This window comes from Hesperophylax consimilis, chromosome 9 (assembly GCF_061612785.1).
Source record: "Hesperophylax consimilis isolate HC1 chromosome 9, BYU_Hcon_1.0, whole genome shotgun sequence".
Lineage (NCBI taxonomy): Eukaryota > Metazoa > Arthropoda > Insecta > Trichoptera > Limnephilidae > Hesperophylax > Hesperophylax consimilis.
The window spans coordinates 24,754,363-24,776,985 of record NC_142844.1 but is presented as its reverse complement, the minus strand read 5'-3'; the positions used below and the strand labels follow the sequence as shown (position 1 = coordinate 24,776,985).

Below are 22,623 nucleotides of genomic sequence, written 5' to 3'. Positions count from 1 at the left end.
GGAAATATACTATTGCCATCTAACGGAATTATTGTTAAATTTGTCAAACTATAAAAGAACAAAGCACTCTTTTCAGGGTGAAATGCCTAAAACCAAAAAAAAAACATAATAATTTTGATATTTTGTTTCCTTGATAATTTCATCACGATAGAATCATATTATTTTATTATCGAATTATTTGGCCACAATAGGAATGGTTACTGAAAATTCGATTATAAAACCTTGTTTTGAGTTTGTCCGAAGAGGGAATCTGCTTTATCGGCTGTAGTTATAGTTCATACATTCCACACTTGGGCCTAGAACTAGAAAATGCAAAATGACAACATTTAGCAGCTGACATTTCAGCGAAGATTCCTTTGGAAAATAACAAAAACCGTCAACCCATCATTGCTCTATTTCTATAAACGATCAAAGTGCGAGATGCTAGCAATTAAGAGGGCTCTTTGTATCATTGTGGCTTTATCGGTCTTCACAAGGTTAGTGCAATAAAAATATAAATAAGAAAAAAGTTCGATAAATCCGAGTTCAACAAAGAATTTTGCACTGACAGGTCAGTTACGATAGCCTATAAACTACAATCTATGGACGATAGAATTCTTAACTTCTGTAGGTATTCAACTATTTAAATGTTTATGATTTTTAAGAATTCTTTGGTTATAATTTCAATAACAAAATAGCGTTACGCGTGTAGATATATATATATATATATATAAGTATCTAGGTCATTGTGTAATATGTGAAACGTTTTATTTTTTATGGTAATCGCCGATTAGCGGGATTAGATTATTTCTCTCCCGCTTTGTTTATTGACACCTATTTGTTTCCTCTCTCCTCTACATGATAATGCTTTTGTACGCCTTCTTCATTTTGCACAATTTCCTTCAAAATCATGATAATTCCCAGAAAGGTTATTTTAATTCCGTCAACATAATTATAGTTTAGTATCTCAAACTAGTATTTTTAGTCCCCTATATGGTAAAAGTTAAACCACAATACTCTTCAGCGTCTGTTTATGGAGTTGAAGGCGATTGGATTGGAGTGGGGAGGCAAAAATATTTAATAAAAGTTTTATACCTACCTACGCCTTACTATGTTTACCTAAAAAAAACAATGCAAACCTACTTCAAACTATAATAATAATAAAACTGTGCAAACATGATCAAGTTAATTACTAGACACAAACACAAGGTAGTCCGACAACTGTAAAGCCAAACTAAATTAATCAAGATAGTCATACTTCGTATGTTACCTCGTCTGTAACCGTCTTTGCACTACAAAATCATGCCAACCTTGAAATGGGACACATGATTTGGATGGCTATAGTGAATTTGGATGTTCGCGAACATGTTAGTATGAAAACTTCTTAACCTCTTAAACGCCAGCGTATCCTTAAGGATACATTAAAAAAAACTATTTCTCTGAATATAACTAGCTATTCTGGGGAAACTACACAATGGTTGATTAAATACTATTTTTATAAATATATTAAACACATCATCTGGTAAGACGGTAAAATTATCAAAAACAGTAATTTTCAACATGTTGCCAAATAACATAAAAAATTGTAAATTCCCAAAGAGATTCGGATATATGCTGAAAACATGGCTCATAAGTAGAAATACTTTATACTAATCATCAATATCAATCAATAGTTGTTATTTATTAGCATGTAGATTTAGTGTTATTTTATTAGAGTATTTGTGCCAATAATAATAATCTAAATGAGATTAAAAGAATTTGGCATTCTCAGACTATAAAAATATTACCATTCGTTATTTCGACTACTGGCATTATACCTAGCTCTCTCATTAAAAATTTAGGCGTATTAGATCTATCAAAAAATTTATATATAAAGATGCAAAAGTCGATCATTTTGAATACATGTAGGATAACGAAAGATTTTTTAAATACATATTTATGTTGAGGGATCAGTAGGATTTATAGGCCCTGTTAGGAGTTCTACCGAGCCCAACCCTCTGATATGAAAATATCTAGAGTCGGTGAATTATTTTCCCATTTGATCTCTGGTGAGTTGACGTGTTGTTCTTGTATTGTTTTGTATTTATTTTGCTTATATAATGCACTTGCATAATTTTGATTGACTAGATGATCATTTGTGGAAAAGTGTGTGGAAGGGTTTAGTTTTTCCTATGGGGAATATTTAACCCGGACATAAAATCGGAAAAAATGTTAATTAAGTAATAATATTATTTATACATATTTACATTGTAATTGAAGATGTATCCTGTTGACAAATTGCTTAGTTGTAGTTTAACAGGAAAAACTTTAAAGAACAATAAAAAATAAATTGTTTTGTAATAAAACAAGTAAGTTATGATGAAAATAGAATCGAACGGCGCATGGCAAAAAATTTGCGCTGGTATACCAAGAATTAATGATATTCACTGTATATACATAAAAATGTGATAACAAGTCTCCTCATTCATTTTTTTCAAAAGGACTCTGTTTTGAACCTGTAGAATGAGTAAAAAATAAGTAGAAAACAATAAAGTTGTTACAATTGTACTTTCATAAAATATGTACATTTTTACACTTAAACCATCACTAAGGTCATTCGTACACGGACATACTTACAAGCGACTCGAGTTTAGTTTCTTGCATAACATACGCTTGTGAGTATCCACTATACTATGTTGCTAGTGTTCGTACATGACGCGACGCAGTAACTATGAGTTTGAAGTTAGTAGAACGCTACTGACTGCTGGTAGCACGCTTTGCAGGCGGCATTGGCATTTACTACTCGTTTGACAGAAATAATGTCGGAACATAATTTGTTCTGGAAGTGAGAATATATCTATGTCTATACAACTGGAATTTACCGGAATACATTAGAAAGGATTTAGCGGAGATAGTGTGGATTGAGGTTGGAAAGAAAAGTCAATTTGACATAGTTCTCGTGTAGTTCCTTGGCGGCGATGAATGCCCTTCAATTAACATTTATTTTGTTGTATGGGTGAACCCAATGTCATCTTTGAAATCTTATTTATGCTTGTAAATATAAAGAAGAACAATTTTACTATCTTCGTCTCACTAGAGTCACTTGACATCGTATTAATTCCACGTCTACACTTAATCTACACTTAAAAATGATCATGTTCAGTATAATTCGGGTAGCCCCCTGTACGGAAACCAGCATTAAAGAGTAGCATATCAGTAGGCTACTTGTGGCTGCCTCACAGTCACGTAGCTTGTAAGTATCTCTGTGGCACTGACTTTTACTTCAGTTAACGGAGTGGAATTAAAAAGAATGCTTTTATCAGATAATACTTTGACAGTCGGGGTGTGGTGAGTACTATGAAGAACAACAAAAACTCATCCAAATAAATGTATTATTTTCAAAGATACAACACTTTAAAACCTAGGACCCTTGTTTTCTCCCGCTTGAAGTGTGTTAATGCTAATGTTCTCTCTTTCAGTGCAGAAGATGACATTGAAGACAGGGCGGAACACGAGTGGGACGTGCTGATCTTCACGCAGCACTGGCCCGCCACCGTGTGCTCCGACTGGAAGAAGAAGGGCTCGGCGCACTCGTGCTCGCTGCCTTCGCAGAAGGACGCCTGGACCATCCATGGCATCTGGCCCACCAAGCTCGGCACCATTGGGCCTGGCTTCTGCAACAACTCCTGGCACTTCAACTCCTCGCAGCTGCAGCCCATTGAAGCGCAGCTGGAACAGAACTGGATCAATATTGAGAAGGGTAATATTCCTTAAATTGAACTTCCCCCGTCCTACCTATTAGATTCTTATGCGCCGGTTCAGCATTGGCATAGTAAGGCTGTGGTTTAAGGCCGGTTTAGCCACACCTACGCTGTGTTAATAAGTCAATTTTGAATTGTTCCAACCCACACATCACCTAATATTTACACCGCGTTGATTAGTAAGGGGTATAAACTAAAGTATGAAGAGAATATATTGCCCGAGGCAAATATGGCAAGATCAAGTGAATAAAATACAAGTCGGGCCATGTCAAGAGTCTGCATAACAGAAGAGTGTACATTAGATGTATGAATGTGAATGAAGCAAGGAGTGTGTGCCAAGACAGAATTGTGTGGTGGTCAATTCTCTCTGCCTACCCATGCGACGAAACAGCGTGATGATTAATTAGTCAATTATCATTAATAATGTAACATTTCCTTCTAGGGATATTACTGTAAGTTTAATTGTGGTTCTGATTAGCAATTATTATCATCTACTTAAATATTACTACATATTATATTATATTTTTGCACTATTCAGCATGGAATGAAAGATGGCCAGACTAATTGGCACTTAAACTAGTAATTATCTTCTTCATGTCAAGTTTTTGACAGCTGCAAGTAATGATAATAAAACATGAATGTATGTTTGCTGCCACCATATTCATAACACATTTTAATATTGAAACAAAGTAATAATAATGACCGCTTTTTGTGATAAGGAATTTCTGATTAAAAATTTGTACTGGTTTTTTTTTTAAAACTTGCAGAAACTTTATTGTGGTTTTATTGAGGCGTCATTCTTACGAAGCTTACTCATATACATTGCATCAACACAACTAAACTAACTAACCATGACACCGTTTCCGCGGTCGTATACAAAGAGGATGGATAGCTACAAGCATTGCTTCGAAATAAAAATAATAATAAATTCTTCTTATAACCGTTTATAGATACACCATTGTACTCATTGTGGGAGCACGAATGGACCAAGCACGGGACGTGCGCCGCCGTGCTGCCTCTACTAGCTGGCGAGACCAAGTATTTTGCCCAAGGTCTGCGATGGCTCCAGCTCTACTCCATGTCCGATATCCTGATGAAGGCCGGATTCACTCCCGACTCCAACCAGTCATACAACGCAGGAGAAATGTACGCCGGCATCAAGAAGAGGATCGGCAAGAATCCCGCCATGCATTGCGAAGTCGACACTAAAACAGGAAAGTCCTACATCTTTGAAATCAGGATCTGCTTCGATAAGAGCTTGGAGTTAGTCGACTGCGATGGGATAAAGGTTCGCGGGGAGTATGCGTACGGTACGCTCCTTCATTGTGATCCTTCTAAACCTGTAGTCTATACGGATATCATTCCCAACCTCCAACAGTCACACGCCACGTGGGAATGGCCTCTTACCGAAATCTACAAACTCGTCATGTGGCTGCAATGGTTTACTTTGTAAGACATTTCTATTACATACACATATTATGTTATGTGTTTCAGTTCTGGAAACATCTTCAAAATTTAATTCCTTCAATTTTAAACCGCGTACATTTAAAAATTGCATTTATTTTATTATTCAGTTCTTTAGCGGTTATGTATGAATGGTGTGGAACGAGAAAAATACAGGCATTTTAATGAAAAGTGTATGGTGTTTATGAATTAAGTTTTGTAAATATACTAATAAATGTTTTTTTGCTTTCTTTTGCAGAAATGTGATTTTTTCTCGTGTTATGCGAGTTGATTTTTTTTACGCTTTGTAAATATAATAATATTACATATTAATATTCTCAATGATTTTAGTATTCAAGGCAATTTATTTATTTCCATCGAGACATATCATTTTTCAACTTGCATTATCAATGTAATTCCTATTCTATTAAATTCATAATTGCAATGCTTTTAAAAAAAAAAATTTCCCATTACATTATTTTAATTTTTTTTATTTATTTTTACAAAATTCTTTTTAATTTTTTTTTATATTTTGCTTTATCACTTTTGTCTAGCTTTAATTTAAATTTAACTACTTCACAACTTATTATAACATGCCACATTTTAACTTTATTTAAAACCCTCAGTCCTTAACAAAGTGCAAAACCTATAAAACGGCCTTAGTAATAGTTATTTGCCTTAATAATTGATTGTTATATACAAATATTAATAATTAATTGAACACAAAAATGATACCTGATTAATTAATACCATATAGAAGACAATAGCAACAACCAAGTTGTTAAAGCGCCCTTTAGGTGATTTTCTAATGAAAACAGTGGTATACAAATAATTCAATCATTATTATTATTAAAAAGAAACATAATTTTTTTATTATTGATGGTCCTGTATTCTAAACTTTGGCGATTTCTAGTCTTGACCTTATCTCGCTTTCTGAATTCCAGTTCTTGTTTAGCCTACTCAGGTATCGGTACTTAATGATCCTCTGTATCCTGATAGAGCCCATCACTCATCAACTAACTATTGTTGTTCCTGGCTCCTTTTAAACTGATAAACTTTAATTTCAAGACTGCCACTTTCACTGCTGTCATGCGCGCAATAAAATCTAAAAGATTACAGGGACTGGAGAAACCAAAAACTTCTTAAGCATGAAAACTTCTTATATGAGAACCTTTTAAGAGGGTTTCACTGTATTATCAGTTTGCGGATAATTTTTCCTGCAAATTTAATATTGTTTTTTTTTATATAATTTCACTCCTTTCAGGCAGCCATCTGGGGCTCCCTTAAAAAAATAGATTTCCAGTGAAACTCACATGTGTAATATTAGGTTCCCTTTTAGGAAGTAAACCTTTACAACGCTGGCATTTTTAACACATTCTATACCATCATGCGGCATGTTTTGAAACAATGTATGTGTTTTATGGATTTAGTCGATGATTTTATTTCTTCATGGATTCAAAAATATGCAACATCTGCGTATGGAATAGTCTCAGAGGATCAAATATTACGCAACAGCTGCGTAGATCAGTAAAAGTTGCCTAGTTTAGCCCACTGAAGTTTTTTCTGGTCCCTTAAAAAAACCTTATAAGAGGGTTTGACTGTAAATTAAATAGCAGAGAGAGCATGCATTCTTGGCAAACACTACCTTGACAATTTCAAATAATGTTTTTGTATGAGCTTGTGCCACTATGTAATATTGTTTTAGTAATTTTTCTTTCATTGAAATGTTAGTATTTTAAAAACCTTGTGCATAATGAATACATTCAGTATTACAGCTTGTGCTCAAATAGAGGTGTAGAACTGATTTAAATGTTTATACTGAATCTGTATCATTTACAAAATGTTTCTTATAAGGATTTTATCATGTTTGTTAAAAATACAAATCATCTGGTTATAATCCTGTTGTTTTATCTGACCAATTGTAATCCCATCCCAACAATCATCTCTTTTGGTTAACTCTTGTAAACATTTCCTATATATTATAGTGGCTGTATAAACTATACCATATCAGCAAATCATCAAACTGTTTCAGCACATAACTGAAAGGCTTTAACCAGCAATTCCTGAGCATTTTTGAAGTACAACCTATCACATGATACGCACTCTTTCTCATTCCGGCAGCACCGTATTGACAATGCAGTACGTGTATCAGGTGAAAAAAAAAAAAAATTGGAAATTATTATGCTTTACTGTGTGATATTTGTTACATAAATATTTGACATGAACTAACAGCTTTGCGCTACAATTAGTTCTGTGAATAAATATAATACTGTTGTATGATTAGTGCTCAACTGTCTCCAGGCACAGCTGGCGATTGGGACCAACGTTGCTTGCTCAGTTCCTTTAGAGCTAAATTGAGGCCATCAGCTCCAAAAATAGTGGTTTAGTTTCTTAGATCGTTTTTCAGAAAATCTAGCTCCTTTTTTTGAAATACATCTATTTGAATATCACATCGTTTTCGGTAATGAATGGATACAAATTTTGGGATGAAAATTAACCCACTTCCTGACATCCGCTTGAGCTGAAACTCGGTAAATAAACTCTTTGTCGATGGCAATGCATTCTATCAATATATCTTTTGGTGGCAATCACATACACACATGCGGTTATATATGCATTTCTCTCAAATCGGATTATATTAAAGCAGTTAACACACTGTAGTCGGGCGCTTCAAACAATAGACTCTAGCCTATAGCGGGTGTTTTTCGCGAATAGCGCAAAAATATATCGCTTCAGCTAAATCTTCACCAGAATGGGCAGACAAATTATCGGCGAATATTTCCTCATGACTTTCGTTATTATCTGAAGACATTTTTGAAGGGTAAAAGAAAATATCAATTAAATAAATTCCACTAAAAAAACACGTCTGTTTTGTAACTCTGTATATCATAACTAAAGCATGTGTATATTAGCGCCACTCTATCTTCACAAGTAACGAGTGCCGGGAAAAGTCATTCAGGAAATGATTATTGTAATAACATCCTCGGGATTATCTCATAAGAGAGGTCCAATGAATTTATAACACGTCATAAGAATATAATAGGTACTCATATTCCCATTACAACTAACAAACAATCTTTGAAATTTAACACAATAAAATTGCCTAATTATTGCAAGAGTATGTGTGTACATAAAAGAAACAACGGCTTATCTTTTTTTTGTTATATGTGTGTGTAGTTTGTAATGTCTTCAAGCATTTAGATTAAATAGTCACGGGAAATAATAATAATAATTTTCCTTCCTCGCCTTTGAAGTGGAGCCGGCGTAAAGGGTATTTTTACCCGTCCCCCCGATAAGCACCAGTCAGCCGCGAGGGTAAAAATACCGTTCCCGCTCATAGTGTGTTAATATACGAAATAAATGTCAGTCCTACCCAATTGGAGTGGTTGGTAGAGTTATCGACTTTAGTTCCTGGGTAGCAAGGTTCAATACTCAGTCAAAGGGGAGGAACCACAACTCGGCTATAGGTCGAATGGAAATCGCACAGAAAACCATCTTAAAGGTAATACTTAAAAAACGCAGAGTGACTGACACAGGCCAAATATTCAACATGTTTGACGTAGGTACTGGAAATACGCCAATTATACATAAAAATAAATTTATTCTAAACTAAATTTTTGGCCAAAAAACCAAATTTCAACAAACACACACTATCAGTAGTTATTGATTTATTTATTTATTAACGGACATCGTCCAAATTACAAAATAATAACACGAATAAAGTATAATGAAAAATATAGGAGTAGACAAAGGTACATGAAAGCAAAGACATATGGTAGATACATATAATATTAGAAAATAAAGTGACAAATCGAATCAAGTCAAGAATACGCCGTGGGTCAGGACCACAGGACACTTAATATTCCGTCACTTGTTTAGCGACTGGCAAAAATCATTTAGACTTATCCCAAAAAAGTTAAGGTTTTGACTTGAGTTGACCAGTCTACACATTCTGGACAATGGTAAATAATATCCATAATTTGTCGAATGATGGTTGAGGAAGAGCAGTTCATTATTTCTGAGTCTTTGCGAGGGGATATTGAAGGGAATGAGTTGCAGTAGCGTAGGTGAATCAATAATACCATTTATAATTTTGAAGAAGCAAATGAGGTCATTTCTTTCCCGACGGACTTCCAAAGGAGAAATGTTTAGAGTTCGTTCAATTTCATCATATGAGTATTTGCCTTTTTCTAAACCTAGCCTCCTAGCAATCCCTCTTAAGAACCGATGTTGAACAGATTCAATGCGTCGAATGTGGACAGCATAAAAAGGAGACCAAATAACACAAGCATATTCAAGATGGGGGCGAACCAAGGAGCAGTAAAGAGTTCTAAGGGTATTTACGTTTTTGAAGTAGTTAAACTATTAGTATAAACTAACTAGACCAGTTAGAAGACAAGCGTACAAAAAAAACTCCAACGGTAAACACAATGCTTGGACATGACCACAAATACCAGAATGTTTCACACAATACAAAAAATATTTCAGATGCAAAATTAAAAGATGGATTAAAGAAAATAAAGGCAATGTTACAAAAATTTAATAATATAAAAGAATAAAACATATACACGTAATACACACATGAAACATGACCTACTGTCATGTAAAAACACCTCCCAAAGTTTGGGCACTTAACCTTTTACCCTGTGTACAACCATGCCTCATAATATTTGCAAATTTTTGTTTTTCATTACCGCCTTTATTTAGTTCAAAACCAAGCCTGGCATTTGTGCCTGTAGGAACGATGGTTTTTCCACAACTTTAATTAATGTTGCTCAAATAATCTAAATACAACCTTGATAAAATATATTTATCCAGATTATATTATTGATTTCGCTTCAGACCATAATATTTAGTACGATTCCAAAATTTCAGTCCGTTCGGCGCTATAATTCCTGAGAAAACAGTTTTCAAAATTTTTTCTTGTTTGTTTTTGGGGTTTTATGCCGTGTTGCGCTAACTCCTTCTTTAGCCGACGTTTCGGACATCGTTGCAGTGTCCATCATCAGGGCAGATCCGGTAGATCTGCCCTGATGATGGACACTGCAACGATGTCCGAAACGTCGGCTAAAGAAGGAGTTAGCGCAACACGGCACAACAACCCAAAAACAAACAACAAAAATGCTTTTGGCCGTGAAAATCTAAAAACAGTTTTCAAAAGTTCGAACCCAAGCCTTGCATTTAAGTATTTTGCCCGTAAGAATGATGATTTTTTTACAAATGCTACTTCATGCAGATTTTGTTATTGATTTCGCTTCAGGTCAAAAGAAAACTCCAATTTTAGAGTGCGTTCGGTGACATTAAGCAAGAGAAATCGGCTTTTAAAGATCAAACCCAAGTCTTGTATTTTTACACAAATGCTACTTTATGCAGATTTTGTTAAATAATATATTATGTAATGGACCTGGAAAGTATAAGACACCATGTCCACTTTTTTCTGATATAGACCTTTATATAATATGGTGAAGATTTATATTTTTTTCTCCATCTCCAAGACACAAATTAAAATTTTACAGAATAAGTAAAATAGCAGAGATTTCAAAAAAACCATCTCCCATATATCCGTGATCACTTAAGGCAAGACCAAACCGCCGCGATAATTTTGCGTCCGCGATGGCGTGCACAGTGAGCGTCCTGTGTGCGTGCAGAACCGTTCACACCAAACTAGCGATCAACTAGCGATCAGCTGGCGCCCCACAGTGGCCAATTTTGATGATTTGGCGCGACATCGCTCTCGGCGCTCGACTATTTGGCACCATTGATGTTTTCTTAAGTATCAATAAGAAATACCACTTATTTTTTGTTAATTCTTATTAGTTGAAATGTTGATAATAATTTTAATGCTTTTATAAAAAGTAGCGTGTAACTTGGGCGCTAAGTTTGTATTTTATGAAAATTAAGTACAATAATTTCTTAAAAATGCAATTACTGGAGTGGCTGGCTTAAGTTGGTGGTGATTTTTTTTTCCGTGAACAAAAAAAACACAGCAATAATATCCTATTAAAATTAGCGTGAAGACTAGTGAAGATTTTTATTCCTACTCCATTAAAGGAAAAAAATTGGAAAAAAGCTAAACTTTGAACCAAGGCAACAGTTATAATTTATGAAAAAAAACTTTTTTTCTGGTAATTAAATAAAGCACGTATCTTAAAAAATATCTCAAGTGATTTTTAAAAGTACTTTTTTGTATAATAAGTTCACGAACAACCCGATTTCGAACGCCTTTAAACTCGCCTAGATACAGCAGCATAGTTGCGCGCCCGAATATCAGTGTACCCCTGTTCTGCGACTAATTACATAATAATTGAGTTTCAGATGTTAATTTAAATTGACATTGAATAATTGGGAATAACTTTAATTTTATTCTTACGGTACGAAGAACTAAATATTACATACAGTTGATCTTTCTTTGACATATCGGAGTCAAATATAGGATTCTGAAAAAAAAATTGACGAAAATTAAGTACAATCATTTCTTTAAAATGCAATTACTGGAGTGGCTGGCTAAAGTTGGTGGTGATTTTTTTTGTCCGTATAAAAAAAAGACACAGCAATAGTATCCTATTAAAATTAGCGTGAAGACTTGTGAAGATTTTTATTCCTACTCCATTAAAGGCAAAACTTTGGTAAAAAAAATTGGAAAAAAAGGTAAACTTTGAACCAAGGCAACAGTTATAATTTATGAAAAAAAAATATTTTTTCAGTTATTTAAATAAAGCATGTATCTTAGAAAATATGTCAAGTAATTTTTAAAAATACTTTTTTTGTGAAACAAGTACACAAACAACCTGATTCCGCACGCCTTCAAATTCGCCTAGATACAGCAGCATAGTTGCGCGCCCGAACATCTCAGTTCTGTGCGTAATTACCGAGTAAGTAAGCTTCGGATGTTATTTTCAATGGTTTTTTTAATGTCAGTGATTAACTGAAAACACATTGGTAAAAAAAAAAATCATTTCGGGAACATGCCGATCTGGGGTCAATGTCGCGCCAGCGCTCAAATTTAAGCCACTGTGCGCCCGTGGCACTCGTACGTTCGTGTCGGTTGTGTGGTAGGTATAGCTCGGAGCGGGAACCATTTAAATAATCATAATCATGTTTGGAGACGAATCTGAAGAAGAATTATTACTTCTAGCGGCTATTGCAGATGATGAAGATAGTAGCTTATCTACCCTAATAACGAATATTTTCGATTTACGGTTTATTTATTTATTAAGTTGGAGTTTATAATTCGGTAATCGAACCTATGTATAGTGGCTATATATTGGATAAGTTGGCCGATTTTTTTAACCACTGCAAGTATTTTATTTTTATTTTAATAATATTCGTTATTATGGTAGATAAGCTATTGGGAAGATGGTGAAAAAGCCCCTGAAAAGTGTAAATTTACTTAAAAGACGGTTTGGTAAGATAAATAATTTCGACGGGTTGGTAGGATAAAATGAAACCCATAATGCAATTTTGTTAGAATTTATGTATATTTGAATAAACTATTTTTTAATGAATTTTAATTACAAGAGTTTCTTTCGATTTCAATATTTTAAATATCAGATTAATGGGGAAAAAATTCTTAAGAATGGTTTACACTTACATAAAACAAATTAATCGAACACATATATAATAATTACAACTTCTTTTGTACAAAATATAAACATAGAACTGTGCTAAAAAAATACACGCGTTCCGGTGCTGTGTAGTCAATACACATCTCAAAATAAGCGATTTAATATCGGAAAAATATGAATATTCATAGCTAATCGATTATGTTTATTATATTTTATATCAAAAGTGATAATAATTGTAATTTAATTGCTGAAAACATGAAAAAACCATCGGCAGATGCTAATTTCGTTGATCATTCTCTCTGTATTTGTATCCGACATCATGAGAAATACCACAAACTCAGAGATAATTACGTTGCGTGCAGCGTGCAGATCCTGCAAGCAGCAACTGATCGCGGACGCGAGCGATCGCCGCGTCCAGACGCTGCACAGGACGCCGTGGCCAATCAGAGAACGCTTCGATGTGAACACGTTGCTACAAGTTCATACACAACATCTGATCGCCACCGTGCACGGGATCGCGGACGCGCTTTGATCGCGGCGGTTTGTTCGGGCCTTTAGTCATACAACACTATGTCCACATAGTGTTGTATATACCTTTAACCATCTTTCATGCTTTTTGTGTTACAGAGGATAAAATATAGATTTTATCGGTGTTCAATTTTGCAGGCTACCGACATCTGTAGTCTAGAAATTTGAAGTTACTACGTTTAACCAAAATGGTGTGAGTCCTTGCTTAGAAAATAGTGTCAATTTGGTCGGTATAGCAGGTTTCATTTTTGCTGCTAGACATCACGATGACAAATGTTTTATTTACATGTGGTGGTTTTTTGAAGTCTTTAAAAAGGCTCGCATTATGTGTTTTTTCGTTCTTTTCTCAACAATAACTCGATAATAAACAAGCTCATAAGTCAGAGCGATCGTAGCAGTGTTATTCGCACAGTTTCTTTATAAATATTGTACCTGTTTCAATAGTTTAAAATAAATGTAAAGTGGTATCAAGAAAACCAGTTTTTATTCAAAAAGGATCATCCCCAATTTTTAACATTTGTGGTCCTTCGAGCCGGATTACGATCAGGAGATTGTATGTAAAAAAAACAAAGAACCAGCAGCCAAAAGGATACAAAATTGATTGAAACTGGAAATCATTAAGGAAAGTGGACCACATCGCAAATCTGAGATAAGTATTCAGTGCTTTCCTTCCTATCATCCATTTTATGTTTATTCAGGTCTCATGTAATTTAAACGAGATTAATCTTAAATAGAGTCAATATTATAAATAAAATCACTACCCACTTGAAAATAAGAATATAATATTATTGAATAGTGTTCTCAAATAGTATTGTCAAGATTGTCGTGGTATTCTTTCAAACGGGTGTTTGCTAAAATAAAATAATTGTCAACCGATATTAACAAAATATAATTAAAAATGGAAAATATGAAGTCATTAATAAACAAACGCGGCGTAATCAAAGGAAAAATAACCCGATTCGCGGATTCCTTAAATGCATTGTCGGTAAATGAAATTAAATTAAGATATGAGCGGGTGAAATCATTGTTAGATGAATTCGAAGCAGTTCAACAGAAAATTGAAATGTTACCGGATTCAGACGAAATTGAAAATTATAGTCAACGAGAAGCTTTCGAAAACCAATATTTCTCAGTTTTGGCAACGGCCAAAGGCGCGATCGAATCCGTCGATCAAAGTAAGGTGGAAATTAAACTACCCAACCTCCAATTACGGGAATTTCATGGCGATCAGAAAAATTGGGTTAATTTCGTCGAAACCTTCAAGACTTTAGTCCATAGCAATAGTAATTTAAGCAACGTACAAAAATTCTTTTATTTGCAATCAACTTTAAAGGGAAACGCATTAAAGATAATTGCTAATCTAGAAATTTCTGAATTAAATTACATTTCCGCTTGGGAATTATTAAATGAACGTTATGCAAATTTAAGAACTACCGTTCATAAACACATCCAAGCTCTATTTTCATTAAAAGACATGAAACAAGAAGAGCCTGTAGCATTGAGGTATCTAATTGATGAAACAAACGTTAGTTTAAAGGCATTACAAAATATCGGGGTCAAGGTAGATCAATGGGATCCATTGGTTATTTATATAATATCAAATAAATTAGACACAGCTACCCGAAAAAATTGGGAACAATATATATTACAAGACGAATTACCGACGTTAAAGGAATTCTTAAAATGTTTATCTGCTAGAGCCCAAGTATTGGAACTGATGAACGCTTCTGAGAAAAAATTTTCTAGCTTACATAAAACACAACTAGGCAACAATAATTGCAAAAAAGATTCATCAGTATTTTTAGCAGTAAAGGCTAACAACTGCATTTATTGTAACGAGAAAGGTCACCATATTTATTATTGTAAAAAATTTCTGAAATTAAAATTACATGAGAGGATTGATGCTACGAAATCAATCCAAGCTTGTTTTAAATGTTTAAAGGTGGGTCACCAGGCACAGAGTTGCAAGGCAACCTTTTCTTGCAGGCGTTGTGGCAAAGATAATCACAACACCTTACTACACAATGAGGTACCTCTGCGGGAGGCCTCCAATATGGATGCTGATAACGAGGTTTCAGTATCGAATTTTTCTGCATCGGATAAAGCAGAAAAAATAATATTATTGTCAACTGCCAACATAGGAGTTGTGGGTAGTAACAATAAAATTTTTAAAGCCCGCATTCTGATTGATTCAGGGGCCCAGTCAAATTTTATGAGAGCAGAATTTGCTAATAAATTAAATTTACCATGTGAATTGATAAACAAACCCGTTTCTGGGATCCATAATAACATCACTCACATAAAAAAGAGAATTTCAGTGGAGATGAATTCGCTTCATACTGATTATAAAAGTGAAATATCATGTCTGATTTTACAGGAGATTACAACAAATTTACCACAAGTGACAATGGCGAAAAAAGACTTCAAGTTACCACGAGGATTGGAGCTAGCTGACCCGAACTTCAATATAGCTGCACCCATCGACATCCTGTTGGGCGCGGAGAGCTTTTGGGAAATCCTAACCAACGATAGATTGAAACTCGAATCGGGACCAACACTTCAACGTACGCAACTGGGATGGATCATATCAGGACCAATCCACATGTACCCAAAGCAAAGGCCTGTATCAGATTGTTGTAATTTATCTATAAATAAAATAAGTCACCAAATAGAAAAATTTTGGAAATTGGAGGAGATTAATCCCACTAAGATTCTAAATCATGAAGAAAAGGCTTGTGAAGCCAGTTTTGCTAGTACTCATACTAGACAAGACGACGGTAGATACGTAGTAAGTTTACCGCGTCGAGCATGCATTGATCAGCTGGGAAGTTCATTGCTCACTGCTGAAAAAAGATTTAAAAATATAGAAAGAAAATTTGTGTCAAATCCCGAATTGAAGACACAATATATACAATTCATGCGTGAATATGAGGAATTAGGTCATATGGAGGTGTGTGACCAGTCAAAGGGGGATCGTGAATCCTATTTTTTACCTCATCACGCTGTAATAAAAGAATCAAGCACTACTACTAAAGTGAGGGTCGTTTTTGACGGCTCCGCCAAAACTTCAAATGGAATTTCTCTCAATGACGCCTTGATGACAGGACCTGTTATACAAAAGGACTTATACACCCAACTATTGCATTTCAGGAAACATCAAGTAGTACTGACGGCTGACATCGAGAAGATGTACCGCCAGATTAACGTGTGTGAAGCGGACCGTGACCTGCAGAAGATAGTGTGGCGCGAGTCGCCGCAGGAGGTGCTCAAGCATTACCGTCTGAAGACAGTCACATATGGTCTGGGGCCTTCCTCTTTCTTAGCCACTAGAAGTCTACGGCAAATTGGTATGGATAACAATATAAATTTTCCTAGAGCTAGTCAGGTCATAGAAAATGACTTCTATATGGATGACTTGTTAACCGGAGGAGATGACATGGAATCCTGTAGAGAGTTAAAAGAGCAATTAATCAACATCTTTTTGTCTGCGGGGATGACCTTGAGGAAATGGAGGTCCAATGTCTTGGAGTTGTCAGCCGAGTCGGGCCAAGCTAAGATTGCCGAATCAGGCAATTCTGAAAAAATTATTACTGACAATCCAAAGACTGAGAAAATATTAGGATTAATATGGAATAATGAATCTGATTATTTTTCTTATGTAATAATGAAACCATCAAGTCGAACCGAGAGTAAAAGACAGATATTATCTTGCATCGCATCAACCTTCGATCCATTAGGTCTTCTAGCACCGATTATAGTTGTAGCCAAATTGATAATGCAGAAGTTATGGCAGTCTAAAGCAGCGTGGGATGATCCATTGCCTAATGAAATATTAGCACCCTGGAGGTCCTACCTTCAAGAATTAATTCAACTAAATGTGTTGAAAATACCAAGAAAAATTATTTGCAGGCAATCTACATATCTACAACTACACGGTTTTTGCGACTCATCTGAGAAAGCTTACGGAGCCTGCGTTTACATGGTGTCGGTGGACCATGTCGGTAAGCGGCATTCACATTTAATAACGTCCAAATCAAGAGTGGCGCCATTGAAGTGTATTTCCCTGCCCAAGTTGGAGCTTTGTAGTGCTGTGCTACTGGCTAAATTAATTAAAAACGTAAAACAAGCGTTAAATATAGTGGAGATCGACACACATTATTGGTGTGACTCCATGATAACGTTGTGCTGGCTGAAAGGTCAACCTACGAGATGGGCTACTTTCGTTGCAAACCGAGTAGCCGAAATACAAGAACTTAGTGATCCAGATCTATGGAGACATGTATCATCAGCCGACAATGCAGCAGATATACTTTCAAGAGGAACCACTACAGATAAATTGATAAATTCTGCAATATGGTGGAATGGACCAAGTTGGTTGACCGAGGGAGTCAACGCTTGGCCTATATCAAATATTTCGTGTTCAAACCCTCCTGAACTCAAAGGCAAAAATATTCTATTATCCACAGATATTCAAGAATGGGAGATATTTAAAAAATTCTCATCATTTATTAAATTGAAAAGAGTTACTGCGTATGTATTGCGATTTGTCAATAACTGCAGAAGTGTTAAGGGTAAAATTTCAGACAATTTAAGTGTGGCTGAATTGGAATCAGGCTTGAAATGTCTATTGAGATCAGCTCAAATACACGCCTTTCAAAAGGAATTGAAAGAATTAAAAAACCATGGCATCGTCAACAAGAAAAGTAATTTAAAATCTCTTAATCCCTTCTTACATGATGGTCTAATATATGTAGGCGGTAGGTTGAATTTGGCTACACATTTATCTTACCAACAAAAACACCCAGTTATCTTGCCGGCTAAACATAAGCTAACTGAATTGATAATACGTCACTACCATTATGTAAACCTACACGCAGGACCTCAAGCTTTGTTAGCTGAAATACGATTAAAATTTTGGCCCATCTTTGGTAAAAATACTATTAAAAAGATATTACATAAATGTGTTGTATGTTTTAGATGTCGTCCCCGAACCGGTCATCAAATCATGGGAAATTTGCCACCCGAAAGAATTACGCCGAGTCGTCCTTTCGCTATCACCGGAATAGATTACGCCGGACCAATTCTAATTAAAAGTAGGACGCTGAGGAAGGCTTCCCTCGCAAAATCGTATTTATGTATCTTTATTTGCTTCTCAACCAAGGCCGTTCACTTGGAATTAGTTTCGGATTTATCTAGCAATGCTTTTTTGAACAGCTTAAAAAGGTTTATATCCCGTAGGGGACAACCTGAAAAGATCTTTTCCGACAATGCTAGTAATTTTAAAGGAGCTAGCAGCAGACTCAAAGAGCTGTACACCAGCTTGAGGGAAAACAACGACAATATTCAAAATTATTTAGTGAACAGAGGTATTGAGTGGAAGTTCATAACCCCTCGAGCCCCTAATCAGGGAGGTTTGTGGGAAGCAGCAGTAAAATCAGCAAAATTCCATTTATATAGAATCACTAACAATTCTTCATTAACATTTGAACTCTTATATACCTTAATTTGTCAGATTGAGGCCTGTTTGAACTCCCGTCCATTAACTTCCTTATCCGACGACATCCATGATTACCAACCTCTTACCCCAAACCATTTCCTTATAGGCACTGAATCCTGTATCATTCCTGAGAGAGACGTCCGGGCGATACCGGACAACAGACTAACTCAATATCAGAGGATCAGTTCGCTAATTCAATCTTTTTGGTCTAGATGGAAGCAAGATTACCTGATGGAACTACAAAAGAGAACTAAATGGCAGACCAGCACTCAACGGGCACTGCAAAAAGACGATCTGGTGATTTTAAAGGAAGATCATTTACCTCCACCTTTATGGAAAATGGCCCGAATTCTGCATACACACCCTGGAGCGGATGGAGTAGTACGAGTTGTTACACTAAAAACACCTCAAGGAGTCTTTGTGAGGCCCATCACAAAGATATGTCTGATGCCCCTGGATTCAGACACTAAACCTGTAATTGACGTCCCGGACCTTACCAAGGATTGATTATGTACATTACACTATGATGCTTATCTTCTCGACTCCACCTTGGATGGATCAAGCAGAAGACCTGAGAAGAAAGAAAAAAAAAAGGAACAATAATTGTGTTGTGTTCAGTGTGAACTATATTATTTATGTTATTGAACTATTTAAATATGTAAAAATTAGTATGCAGACGTGTGTAAATTAGTCATTTTTGAATTTTTTTTGGTTATTTAATAGGATTAATAATTTTCTAGTTATCTTTAGTTTATTAATAGAGTAATTCAACAGCATTTATACAGTTAAATTTATAAGTTTACCAGCAGGGCATAAAAAAAAGGGGGTTTTATTTTGTTAATTTCTGCTATTTTGAATTATTTTGTTAGTATTTTTGTGGTATATTTAGATTAAGAATTTTTAGTTTATTCTGTTTGGTTTATAGTTTATTTTTAAATAGATTATCATTCAAAAATTTAGTGCAATTTTTGAATCCCGCCCCCTGGCAATATGTTCAATTTTGCAGGCTACCGACATCTGTAGTCTAGAAATTTGAAGTTACTACGTTTAACCAAAATGGTGTGAGTCCTTGCTTAGAAAATAGTGTCAATTTGGTCGGTATAGCAGGTTTCATTTTTGCTGCTAGACATCACGATGACAAATGTTTTATTTACATGTGGTGGTTTTTTGAAGTCTTTAAAAAGGCTCGCATTATGTGTTTTTTCGTTCTTTTCTCAACAATAACTCGATAATAAACAAGCTCATAAGTCAGAGCGATCGTAGCAGTGTTATTCGCACAGTTTCTTTATAAATATTGTACCTGTTTCAATAGTTTAAAATAAATGTAAAGTGGTATCAAGAAAACCAGTTTTTATTCAAAAAGGATCATCCCCAATTTTTAACAATCGGTACTTGGCACTTATTTCTCTAGATTATATTAATGTAAATTCAATTTGGGAGGCAGGTATGGGTACCGCTGCTCCGGGAACCATTTATTGGATAACAAACACCTCTGCCATAGTCACTCTATGGTGACTTAGCAGGGTGACCTGGTTCATGGGGTGAGGCTTGTCTAGGTCTTGGCAGCGGATGCATCTGCCCACCTGCTGAGTGGAAGGCCGCATCGGGAGAGACTGCTCGAGGGAGACTTTTTGACCTCTCCAGCAGGACTCTATCGACCCATCGCATAGTGCATTGAAGTGTATGGGGGAGAGGACAAAAATCATAAAACCGGTTACGCGTAGAATAAAAAAAATAAAAAGATGTTTTCTAAATCTGAGTCATTAGCATCATAGTTAGCTCGCGCATATTAAAAATATACATATTTATGCACAATTTAACACATTTCATAAATATTAATACAGTGAAACCTCTATCTATCGTTCCTCGAATAATCGTTTTCCCGGATGTATCATTTATTTCTTCTAGTCCGAAATCATTTCATACAAAAATAGATTGCATCGATCGTTTCTATGTCCACCATTTTCCCGCATTCATCGTAGGAATTACGTCGCGTATTTGATATATTTTGTCTATGTTTAAACGGCGCCAGACGGCACTCGTTACGATGCGCGAAACTTTTGAGAGAGAAAGAGAAAGAATAACAGTTTGTCACCGCCATCAGTCGCTAGTTGTCGTCAGTTGTCGCAAGATACCCGAACTTAGTGGAGTGTTTGCAGTTATCCTTTTGAGCTTTTAAACTATCTTCAAAATGAGCCGTTTGATGAAAAAAGTACGTTCTCTTACGTACGAAAAAAACCCCGCTGAAAAACGCGTCGATATAGCCAAGCGTTTAGGAATCGCGGCATCCACGTTAAATTCTATTTTCTTGAAAAAAAACGAAATTCGGGAGCAAATTCAAAAGTGCGGAAAATCTTCGAAAACTAGAAAAACCAGTAAAGAATCAAAGTTTAGCGAACTGGAGAAAATTCTTATCTCTTGGTACCAAATTTGACAAATTTTAACAATTTTGTTACTTTCGACGACAATATTCTAACTTGTGGGATAGAAACTATCGAAAGCTTGTGTGACGCAAGATTGACGGAGACAACAGAAGAGGTCGATATTGATGAAGAGGAGCCGCTGCCTGTACCTTCATTTTCAGAAGCATGCACACTCTTTGAAAGATTGAAAACTTTCTACTACGCACACTCAATATCTGATGCCGAAAAAAATATCATTTGCAAAGCTGAAAATATACTGTTGACTTGCGGAAATAAAACAGTAAAAAAAACAAATGTCGATGAAAGATTATGTATTTACAATGCAATAAATTTTTAAAAAAAATTGGTTCTGTTTAGCTTTGTATTTTTTTAAATAAATACATTTATTTACATCTAAAACTTATTTTCTTCTTATAATTTTAATCTACCAACGGTTATGCAGATTGGAGGAAGGTATCTTTACTGGATCGTATCTCCTTGTGTTTTGTCCTCTTAATCCCGCATTCATTGTTTTCCCGCATTCATCGTTTATTTCGATAGGTCCCTTTAAAACCAATAGATAGAGGTTTCACTGTATTAGTATTTTTGTAAACTTTGATATATTTCTTTATTTATTTATTTATAATTTTTTTACATAAAAAAATAAAGTTATTACATATAAAATACGATTTACATTGGTTTTCTATGTTAAAATATTTTTATACTACTCTTCCAAGGAAACATTAGCTTGTGGTTAGCAGAGGAGAGTACAGTACATTATTGTAGTTATTGAGTAATTAATAATACGATAGTTACATGTATTATATTATGTTGTAGTAAGTACATTGCAGAGAGAAAGTAGAAAAACAATTACATAATTGGTAAGTGTGATATAAGTTCATGTATGGGATCTTAAACTAATCTGAATCTGAAGATTCTTGGTCGCTACTAAATTCTAAATTTAGATGTAGGTTTAGACTGGATGTGACGGAAGGTTCGTCTAATTGTTTAATATACTTCTGAACCTCTCCATCCATTTTCACACCTTTATTTGTAGTTATATTTCTTTTGGATGATAAGAGAGGTTCAGAAGTCAACAGCAATATTCTGATCAGGTCTGTGTTGGAGCTCTCTCTCGAGCATTTACGGGTATGAGATAGTCGATTTTTTCTAACCTCCTTGTGTCTCGCCTCTAGCGCATCTTCGGATAAATGTCCTATTGGCAAGGAAAATGCGTCGATTATTTCAAACCTGTGAAGTAGTACCTTGTAAACACTGCTAGGCATATAATACCAGCCATAAAGACTGATGTACATTTGTCGCGTCTCGTTTAACAATAATTTAAAACTATCGAGATTGATGTGGTAGCCGCTTGCGAGCACTCTGAGAATTGTAGAAAATTTCACAATTAGCTCCTTTTCAATACCCGTAATTTCTGCGCTGAGGTCGGGGTTCAAGAAGAAACGCCT

At 35.2% G+C, this 22,623-nt stretch overlaps 2 protein-coding genes across 3 annotated transcripts; both read left to right on the top strand.

Annotated features, from left to right (window-relative positions):
• Positions 1-283: 283 nt before the first annotated feature.
• On the top strand, positions 284-7,049 carry RNaseX25 (Ribonuclease X25). Its single transcript, XM_089635370.1, has 3 exons — positions 284-476; positions 3,438-3,718; positions 4,670-7,049. Exons 1-3 carry the CDS (start codon positions 421-423, stop codon positions 5,170-5,172), a joined length of 840 nt encoding a protein of 279 aa, XP_089491496.1. The 5' UTR covers positions 284-420; the 3' UTR covers positions 5,173-7,049.
• Positions 7,050-15,637: 8,588 nt separating this feature from the next.
• On the top strand, positions 15,638-21,500 carry LOC149421084 (uncharacterized). Of its 2 annotated transcripts, none has more exons than XR_016302607.1 (2): positions 15,638-18,348; positions 18,965-21,500. XR_016302607.1 is itself a non-coding variant. In XM_089635369.1 (2 exons), exons 1-2 carry the CDS (start codon positions 15,663-15,665, stop codon positions 18,982-18,984), a joined length of 960 nt encoding a protein of 319 aa, XP_089491495.1. In that variant the 5' UTR covers positions 15,638-15,662; the 3' UTR covers positions 18,985-21,500. The 2 variants fall into 2 exon arrangements, 1 of the variants encoding a protein (XP_089491495.1); XM_089635369.1 differs by having other exon boundaries at positions 15,638-16,602.
• The last annotated feature ends 1,123 nt before the right edge of the window (positions 21,501-22,623 follow it).

Excerpts from the sequence above, each read along its gene's own strand:
- RNaseX25 (XM_089635370.1), top strand. The coding sequence starts at position 421 with ATGCTAGCAATTAAGAGGGCTCTTTGTATCATTGTGGCTTTATCGGTC. Across the intron at positions 477-3,437 it reads GCTTTATCGGTCTTCACAAG|TGCAGAAGATGACATTGAAG; the intron begins GTTAGTGCAATA and ends TCTCTCTTTCAG. Across the intron at positions 3,719-4,669 it reads CTGGATCAATATTGAGAAGG|ATACACCATTGTACTCATTG; the intron begins GTAATATTCCTT and ends AACCGTTTATAG.
- LOC149421084 (XM_089635369.1), top strand. The coding sequence starts at position 15,663 with ATGGCGAAAAAAGACTTCAAGTTACCACGAGGATTGGAGCTAGCTGAC. Across the intron at positions 16,603-18,964 it reads TAGAAGTCTACGGCAAATTG|ATGGAAGCAAGATTACCTGA; the intron begins GTATGGATAACA and ends TTTTTGGTCTAG.